This window comes from Panulirus ornatus, chromosome 20, assembly GCF_036320965.1.
Source record: "Panulirus ornatus isolate Po-2019 chromosome 20, ASM3632096v1, whole genome shotgun sequence".
Taxonomy (NCBI): Eukaryota; Metazoa; Arthropoda; class Malacostraca; order Decapoda; family Palinuridae; genus Panulirus; species Panulirus ornatus.
The window spans coordinates 10,547,658-10,557,874 of record NC_092243.1 but is presented as its reverse complement, the minus strand read 5'-3'; the positions used below and the strand labels follow the sequence as shown (position 1 = coordinate 10,557,874).

Here is a 10,217-nt window from a genome sequence, read left to right as displayed (position 1 = left end):
ATATATATATATATATATATATATATATATATATATATGGTCTTAACTCTTATGTGTATACATACATATACACATACACATAGGAGTGACTAATTACCACACCGTAGAGAACTCTAACTCTTACTGACTTCTGCCAGTGTGCCATTCAACACCTGGGGACCTCAGACTGGCCAAGACCTGAGTGTTGAACGATCAGATAGGTCTTTCAGATGAAGACATTCAAATGACCATACACAGAACTCGCTAAATCTACCATGGCCCATCCTACTGTAAAGCAGGAGAGATCTCATTCATTCCTTTCCTTCATTTTACGTTCTTTGTTAATGATAATAAGATTAGGAAATATATACACATTGTGTATGTATATATATTCTGTGATACGGTCATTAAGAGACGAATGGTTGTTATGTACGGCAAGGGGGGGAAATCATGTACCTTTCTTTCTCTTTTAAGAGACGAGCAAGAACATCGATCTCCAAGGAACATTGATCTCCCAGGAACATCGATCTCCCAGGAACATCGATCTCCCAGAAACATCGATCTCCCAGGAACATCGATCTCCCAGGAACATCGATCTCCCAGGAACATCGATCTCCAAGGAACATCGATCTCCAAGGAACATCGATCTCCCAGAAACATCGATCTCCCAGGAACATCAATCTCCAAGGAACATTGATCTCCCAGGAACATCGATCTCCCAGGAACATCGATCTCGCCTCGTGAACGGAGGCAAAATTGGAAACTATCAGTCCTTCCGCAGCATTGAACTCACCCTTGACTGTGTGACCAGGGCACATCGATCTCCTGGGAACATCGATCTCACACGGACGGGGACGAAGTGGGGACATTAAGCATCGATCTCACCTGACGGAGGCGATGTGAGGACGTCGATACTGACGACGCAAAATAAAACGGTGACATCAATTATGCTGAGCGAGGCTAAACTGGATCATCAGCCCACGCTGACGAAGGTTATGTAAGATCATGGTCCACGCTGACGAAGGTGATGTAAGATCATGGTCCACGCTGACGAAGGTGATGTAAGATCATCAGCCCACGCTGACGAAGGTGATGTAAGATCATCAGCCCACGCTGACGAAGGTGATGTAAGATCATGGTCCACCCTGACGAAGGTGATGTAAGATCATGGTCCACGCTGACGAAGGTGATGTAAGATCATGTTCCACGCTGACGAAGGTTATGTAAGATCATGGTCCACGCTGACGAAGGCGATGTAGTGCTATCGTTGACGCTGACGAAGGAGGAATGTAAGATGAGCTTAAGTCATCACTCACGCTGACGAGGGAGTAGAAAGAGTGTGGAGATGGATGTCTGTGTTGCTCCAAGTCTCCACCACCAACACCTCCACCACAGCCACCATCACCACCACACAGGCGCCATCCTTCTAATACTGGTGCTCCTGATTGGTGAGCGAGAGGGAGTTTTTTTTTGCCAAAAAACAAAAAACCTCAAATTATTTATCATTAGCTCTCACGGTATCTAATTACTTATCAGTTAACAGTCTTATCCAGTTACGTAATTGTCACTATTACATTATCAAATTACACGTGTAAAGTTTTAGTACCTTATCACATTTGGTTTAACAATTTCTTGCCTTTTAGCCAATAGGCAAACGATTGTAGGCCAATCATGCTATGAAATAACGTCAGTGATCTTCAGTCTTCAGTATTTTGGTTGACTATGGATGAATATTATATTCCTTTTGATTTCATCTTCATCATTTCTATGATGATTTTCTTACCAGCAAGGAACGCAACCCTGATAGAGGGGGAAAAAAAGGAAAATGAAAGCAGGAAACTGCTGGTACATCTTACTAACGCTTCCAGAAACACCCCAAACGGGACTGTCGGAAGAGGAGGGAACAAAGCTACTTCGGGGACAGCAGGAGAAGAAACTCCTGCAGAGGGAGGAGCACCAGCAGGGGGGACTCCATCAGCAGAAGCAGCACCAGGAGCAGCAGGAGGAGGAGGGACCCCAGCAGCGGCAGCGAGAGGAGAAGAGAGAGGAAGGGAAACAGGTGAAGGTCTTCAGTCTACAGAAGGGACTCTGGACGGAGCCTGCTGACGATGTCTTTATCCGACACCGCCTGTGGCAGCAGCACCACCACCCACCTCTCCTCCGCGTCTTCACCGTCTGCTACTGGATCAGGTACGTACTACGTCCACCAGGTCTGGTGCTGTGTGGTGTTTATCGTTCTCACTCTCGTGTCTCCTATCTTCCCAGTGGGGTCGTCCCATTCTAACGTTCCTCTCTCTCTCTCTCTCTCTCTCTCTCTCTCTCTCTCTCTCTTCCGTGGCAGCCTCGGTACCGAACTGACGCATGAGCTTGCCTGGCTATCGAGAGGGTGTGTTAGCGACAGCAACACAAGTAAACACAGCGCCCTTTCCCGGCCAATATGTAGGCCACTGGTATTTAGTCTGCATACACACACACACACACACACATACACACCATCCGACACACTTCGTTTGACATGTAAACCACACGACTCTGTGTATCTAACCTTGACTTTCTTGCAGTGAGCCCTATGCTCTAGCCCAGCCTGGTCGCAAAAATTCTCGTCACTTGAAGAAAAACGAGTATAAGGTTTGAGGCCACAACGAGCATCGAACACTCAATTATGGTAACAGTGTTTACATGGTAAAGTTCGGCAGGAAGATTCGAACCGTTTCGAACAGTATCATAAAGGGTTTCATGAACAGTGACTCCACAGTTCACCCTCGTTTTGGCCTATGTCGTAGACTCGAGGCAGACTGAAATTATTGTGAGACTACAAGTAACCCTCAGGTTTACTTATACAGATCTGTCACTATGATATAGCAAGCTAGTTTTACATAACAGCTAGAGATATGAGGCGATTATATGACAGTTTTATATAATTGCTAGAGATATAGGTCGGTATTACATAGAATAATTCTATATAATAACCAGAGATATGTAGTTGTCATACATGACGGACATGCTGTCTACCCTTTCGAAAATAAGTGTGTTCTGTGACCATAGCTCCTGCTCACTGCCTGTCTTTTACACTCCTGTAAATCCTCACCTTCTTAAATTCCTCATCTCATCTGATTCACTCATGGAGGATTATTTCCTTCCCTCCTTATTTACCTCATTCTCCTTCCTCTCCTTCGTCAGGCTGGACAGGTTCCCTGATTCACTTATGGAGGATTATTTCCTTCCCTCCTTATTTACCTCATTCTCCTTCCCCTCCTTCGTCAAGCAGGACAGGTTCACTGATTCACTGATGGAGGATTATTTCCTTCCCTCCTTATTTACCTCATTCTTCTTCCCCTCCTTCGTCAGGCTGGACAAGTTCATCATCTTCATCCCTCACCTGTCATACGCCACCAGCGAGAGCGATAACGAACTACTGATCTGTGAGTATGTCATCCCCCCAGCAGCTGTACTTGTTCCAACGTAGTGAAAAGTACGACGCTACACACCGCCAGCACCAGGCGTTGAAAGCACGTCCAATCATCTCTCGTGTTTCAAGGTCAGGTCCTCCTCGTATCGTGTAATCAAAAAAGTGGTAAGTTTTGTGAATGAGATGGTCGAGGATTCATCATTACGATACTTCCTTCAACCCCTCGAACGATCTAGCTGTGGAAGCCACTTTCCTCCCTCGTATTTCTCTTTGAGTTCTCTGCCATTAAGAGCCAACTCGACAGAACACCTGCTGATTCGTCGTAATTCATTTCTACTTTCTCTGTCTCTCACTTCATTTCTTGCACTCGAGTTGGCCTCTGATTAAGCTGGTGCGTTCTGCCCGTGCCATTTCGGTCAACTATTAAGAAGAGGAACAGGGTAAGTTACCTGTGGTGATGTATATACACGTCATAATCGCATTTTCTAACGTCTGTTATCTCTGACATACCCAGCAGTGATCTTATTATGAAATATCTGAAGATATCATTAGATTTCTATCCGTCATGAGCGAGATTAGTATACCCTAGAGGCACGGAGGAGGGTAACTAACCCAGCGACACTGCTTCTGCAGACAGTATAGACGACAAGATCGGGACCTACCTAAAGGGGGAACACCAGTCTCACCACACGCATGCCTCGTCCTTCTACCCGGACACCTGGACTCACCTCTGCCACGCCTTCGGCAACACCACCTACACGGTCTACTGGCAGGGGCAGGTAGGTAAGGTGGCCAACAGAGGGAGGGAAAGTATGTCATCAACGCGGGTGTGGGAGATCCTGTAGAAGGAGCAAGAAAAAACATTATCCTCTCCTCAAACGAGAATAGACTATAGAGATGAATCAAACCCTCATTTACAATGGATCCGAATACATTGTGTTTCGTTTAGGGAATTTGAATCTTTCTCTCTCTCTGTCTCTTCGGTGTGGAAGGTGTTGGCTCGTGACCAGCTCCTCGGCTACCCAGGCCTCGAACTCAACGGGACGCTCGTCCTTGGCCAGGAACAGGACACGGTGGGCGGAGGATTCGACAAGGAACAGGTAAGGAGGCGTCACATGATTTTCTCACGACGCACGTATACAAGCGTTATTCTGATGGTTCCTTCGTCAGGCGATGATATAAACTACACAGATCACTATGTGAAGTATTGTGATTCGTAGAAATGGTTATGCAAAAGTACTTAAGCAGCTGAAGTGCAGATAAGTGGGTTAAGTGTAGGTTGAATGTTATGTGCTACAGCGAGTCATGTGCAGATAAGTGGGTGAAGTGTTTTATCAAGTGCAGATTTCTGCTTAAAGTATCTACTCAATATTGGCTTCTGAGTAAAGTATATATGTAGGTTAGATGCCAGTTACTATGCTAAGAATTTTAGTGGATAAAGTGCAGATTACTTGATGATTGGTGGGAGAATAAGCCAGTTTACACCACTTATTACTATACCGTACATCTACGGGAAAATATAAAGTGTAACATGAATCTTCTATTCAAGGTAGAGGAGGCAGATTTTTCGAAGAGTGTGAGTAAAGAAGAAATAAAAGTTAGGTCTCATAATCTTCATATGTGTGCCTACAATTTGTACTGTAAGCTGCTCCATTGAGCTGTATATTTCCCTCTTTAAGTCACCTTTAAACTACTTTTAGGAGTCTCAAAATCTTATGTGAAGTACACTTTCTTTTGCAAGACAACAGTACCTGTTGATGTTATGGGATGAAATACGGAAATATCATTATGACGGATGTACTTCATCTTTCACGAAGGCGCTGTATGGCGATATATCCCAGCTCAGTATATGGGACAGTGAACTGTCTTCCTTCGACGTGGCCGAGCTGGCGGGCTGCCGAAGCCTCGGCCGAGGTAATGTCTTCAACCTCAACACAGCCAGTGTGGAGGTGGCCGGAGACGTCCAGGAATCCACGGTCGACCCTGGCGTATTCTGCAGGTAACGCGTGAGGACATTCCTATAAGGTGACTTCAGTGACGCCTTGTGTAGTACAACCTGATATAGCAATAGTGAAGTATGTTGATAGATGACATTCGACCAATTTGTTCTTCGCCAGGTCTCTCGGCGACTGGGACCAAGACATAATCTTCCCCGAAGTGCGTACCTTTCCCAGGATACAGACGCTGTGTAGACTCCTCAACAGCTCGATGTCAGTGCCGAGATCCAACGAGGAAAACGAGCGTCTCTTTGAGGAGCTGAAGCCTTTCCTCAGCGCCTGTAACCCCAAGACCAAATGGAAGCTCTGGCTCGGTATAACGGACGAGGCTGACGAAGGTGCCTGGGTGGACATCGAGACTCAGCGGCCTCTGGAGTACACGAACTTCAGGCCTCCGTTCCCCAACGGCGGGACGCTATACAGCTGTGGCATGATGACCGACGAGGGCATCTGGGCAGACAGCAATTGTAAAGCCAAGAGGTGCGGGGCGTGCCAGGTGATGAGGTCGAGTATCCTATACCTCCGAGGGTTGTGCTTCGAGACCGAACATCGAACTCACTTCCGCTGGTTCGGGTATGCGGGAGGGAGGCCGCTGTTCCGTGGGTTTTACAACTACGTCATCATGTGGGATGAGGACAAAGAGCTTTGGCTCCTGCGTCATGCGGAGACCAACGAGACACTGGCTTGGCTGGAGAACACGGAGGGGTACCCGCTGGGGCGTCACAAGTGGTCCTCCAATGGCTCCCTCTGTGACGAGTCACTCCCCAACAGTCTCCACCTCAGCCTGTCCCTGTGCACCGAGGAGCAGTTCGCCTGCGCGTCCGGCCACTGCTTAGACAACCACTCGCGCTGTAACCTCTTCCACGACTGCGAAGACGGGAGCGACGAGGAGAACTGTAGCGTCGTCGGGGTTCGAGCGGGTTACCAGAAGCATCTACCGCCCCGCGGCCACCACGATTCACCCCTGGAGATCACTCCTGGAATCACGCTGACGCGCATCTCCGACGTCGACGGAATCAGTATGGTCATAAACCTCGAGTTCCTCTTGTTGTTGACGTGGCGAGACGAGCGGGTGTCGTTCCGGCACCTGGATCGGTCGACGAAGACGCTCATCCCCAAGAGAGACAGTGAGCAGTTGTGGAGACCGCGGTCTCAAGCGATGAACCTCTTGGCCGGGGAGATAAAGCTGCTGGATGAGACATTTACGGTGGGCCCAGCCAGCAACGCCACCCTCCCGAACTTCAACAGTGTGGAGAGAGGTGAGTGGTCGGTTAGGTAGAGATAAAGGGGATATCTCTTCATCCTTTTCACTTCTTACCATTTTCTTTCTGATCGTCGCAAGCACAAGCCTTTCAAAACACACCCCTATCCTCGCTTAAAATCTTGGTACTCGCGTCTTGTGAGGGAAAATCATGTTCCTCAGTTTCTTGTCATTATCCACCTCTATCTATGCTAATCTTTACATGTCTTGATCTATATACACTTGGGTTTCAAATCTACACGTCAGCTTTGGGACAAGCACACCTTTCATACAAGCTTCCTGCGTATTCTACGCTTAAAACACTTCTCATTACGCAAGACTTTCAGAGCAGCCTCAATTTTCCACTCTTGTATGATTCTACTTATAGTTTCAGCTTCCCAACTACCATCATCATCAAACTTTATTCCCATCAATTCATCATGCAAACAGATCTTACAAGCTGACCCCTCTCTCTCTCTCTTTCTCTCTCTCTCTCTAGCGACACAATACTTTCTCGCATTCATTGTCTGCGTCCTCCTCTTATACCACAAAACATTCATCCAATCGATCCAATACTCTTATCCAGTTCTTCCTCCGAAGCTGTTCAGGAAAGAGCGTCATCTGCATATAACAGGCGTGGGAACTTCCAATCTGTTTTTTCTCCACGGGTAAGACCCACACTTGTAATCAATCACCCTTCATCTCGCTCGCATCTTTACGCATTGCCACACAACCATACTAGGAGGTCATGCTATCGGGTTAGATATAGTTTCCAAAGTTTATCTAAAAATCAGATCTCTTTTTAGCTATAGTCCCGACATCACAGGCCCCTTGCTTCGATAGTGTCACTCTGAGCGTTCTCACCGAAGAAATTCGCTCCATTCCCTTTATGATTCAGCATTCCAATCATCTTGCCGATTGATCATGTAGTCCCAATTATTCCACTTTCCATCTACCTATGCAAAGCAGTAAGGCACTCGCCTTCCTGATGTATTACGACCATCATCCTTCCCAAGAACATTCTAGAGTTTTTCATGTTTCAGACACATCATCAAGTAAGGTCTGAGTACCTTGTCTTCTCTTGCTAAGTTTACATACTGGTATCCATTTTATTTCTAATTGGGAAATTCTTGACTCTTGCTTCTTGAGTTTAGTTCTTGAGTCAAATGACTCCTCTGTCCTCTGTACTACATGCTTTGTATATTTTTGTAGCAGATGATTCTGGTCCTGAAGTGAGGTGAAGGACTTTGATTGAGCAAACTACTATGATATGACTTAGTGTTGAGCTAGCGTATCATAAATCGTATAAGACTTTAGCTGGTGTGTTGATCAAAGGAGTAACATTATCTTCACAGATCTGGTCTACCCTGGCACACACAACGACATCACCCTCAGCACCCATTCTGCCGCCAAGTTCACGTGTTCCTTCGACTTGTATTTCTATCCGTTCGACGTGCAAGAGTGCAGCATCGACCTCCACCTCTTGGACGACTTCGAAGGCAGCGTTCGGTTCGCTGAGGGTGGCGGCACTGCCTCCTACACCGGACCGAAGGACTTGGCCCTCTACACCGTCCGCAACGTTCACCTCGACTCCGATGACGAGAGGAACCTCTTGCGTCTCAAGTTCGAGCTGCAGCGGCGCCTGGGCGTCATCCTCCTCTCCACGTTCGTCCCGTCGGTCCTCCTCCTGTCGGTGAGTTGGGCGACGCTCTTCGTCAAGCTGGAAGCCCTGAACGTTCGAGCCATCATGTCCCTTACCACACTGCTCGTACTGTACACGCTCTTCTCCAACCTCTCCAGCTCCGTCCCACACACGGCTGCCATCAAGCTCATAGACATATGGTTCTTCTTCATCATCTTGCTCATCTTCATGAACATCATGATGCATATCTTCATCGAGTTCGTGGTTCTGCTGCCGAAGAAGACCCATCGGGTGGTTCCTATACACCAGTCTGTCTTAAGGGCTGAGAAAGTTATGTGTTTCTATCGGTTCTTTGTCTTTCCTCCTGTGTTCTCTATCTTCAATCTTGTCTTCTGGTCGATAGTGTTTCTCGATAATAAGAACCAACTCTGAGCCGTCTCTTACTGCTTGAGTATCCGATGAGGCGCCAACACTAAAGGAACGCCCTAGTTATTCTGCATAAAAGGATTGATCGTCTGTATGAACCATAGACACATTCCTTCAGAGATTTGAAAAAAAAAAATATTCCATTATTATAACTCTAAGTGGAGATGTTAAAATCAGACTGTAAAGCTGATTTGGAATATCATATATATATATATATATATATATATATATATATATATATATATTTCTTTTTTTTTCTTTCTTTCATACTATTCGCCATTTCCCGCATTAGCAAGGTAGCGTTAAGAACAGAGACTGGGCCTTTGAGGGAATATCCTCACCTGGCCCCCTTCTCTGTTCCTTCTTTTGGAAAATTAAAAAAAACGGGAGGATTTCCAGCCCCCTTTTTCACTCTCAGGAATTCTTACTTCTCTCATATAAAGCTACTAATGTGAATACTTATTTCTTTTACAGTTGTATCAAGAATCACTCAGCTTCGACTGCTGTTTGACCATATTCCTCATTCTTCCATTATTCATACAACCCCAGAACCTCTTTTATTGGGGTCTTGTAGCACCGCTGCAATCAGTAGCAGGGAAAGGATGGACCCCTCTGGAGTCAAAAGTTCCGTGACAAGACTGTAATTTTTTTTTTTCTAATGATGATCATACAATCTTGCCAAAGCTGACTTTTCACTTGCAGTGTAATCCCACGAGAGTGGAGTCCGGTAACATCATCACCTTCCTCCCCTCCCCCAACTCTCTCTCTCTCTCTCTCTCTCTCTCTCTCTCTCTCTCTCTCTCTCTCTCTCTCTCTCTCTCTCCAAATCTTCCCCTTGAAGAAACGAAACGGATCAACACTGACTCAAATCCACCCAAGCCAGACATAGATTCATACATACACGAAACACATACGTAAATGCATATATATGTACAGACACATTCGTACGGACACAGTGACATATATTTGGACATGTACACACGCACCTTACACATACATTCCCTTCCAAATACCCAAATATCACACACACACACACACACACATATATGTATATATTTCATTTTTTCACACATATTTGCAATTTCCCGCGTTAGCGAGGTAGCGTTAAGAACAGAAGACTGAGCCCTAGAGCCCCACTTGGCCCCTTTATCTGTTCCTTCTTTTAGAAAAAATAAAACGGGAGGGGATGATTTCCAGTCCCTCGCTCCCTCCTTTTAGTCGCCTTCTACGACACGCAGGGAATACGTGATAAGTATTCTTTCTCCCCTATCCCCAAGGATATATATATATATATATATATATATATATATATATATATATATATATATATATATATATATATATATATATATATATATATGAATCCCACATATATTCTTCATCACAAACATAAGCACACACATGCACACATGTACACATAAACCCACAAACACACACACTCATCTTATTTACGTCCTCCCCAACAGGTAACGCTCCCTGCCAACAAACACCATTACATAACACACTCAGTTATCACCTCGCTAT

The 10,217-nt window shown here is 45.8% G+C and overlaps 1 protein-coding gene across 1 annotated transcript; it reads left to right on the top strand.

Annotated features, from left to right (window-relative positions):
• The first annotated feature begins 245 nt into the window (after positions 1–245).
• LOC139755921 (glycine receptor subunit alpha-3-like) lies at positions 246–8,822 on the top strand. Its single transcript, XM_071674677.1, has 2 exons — positions 246–6,644; positions 7,981–8,822. Exons 1-2 carry the CDS (start codon positions 5,597–5,599, stop codon positions 8,697–8,699), a joined length of 1,767 nt encoding a protein of 588 aa, XP_071530778.1. The 5' UTR covers positions 246–5,596; the 3' UTR covers positions 8,700–8,822.
• Positions 8,823–10,217: the final 1,395 nt, after the last annotated feature.

Bases quoted from the DNA above. Each gene is read 5' to 3' on its own strand.
- LOC139755921 (XM_071674677.1), top strand. From the start codon at position 5,597: ATGTCAGTGCCGAGATCCAACGAGGAAAACGAGCGTCTCTTTGAGGAG. The intron at 6,645-7,980 runs GTGAGTGGTCGG...TTATCTTCACAG, and splicing joins CTTCAACAGTGTGGAGAGAG to ATCTGGTCTACCCTGGCACA.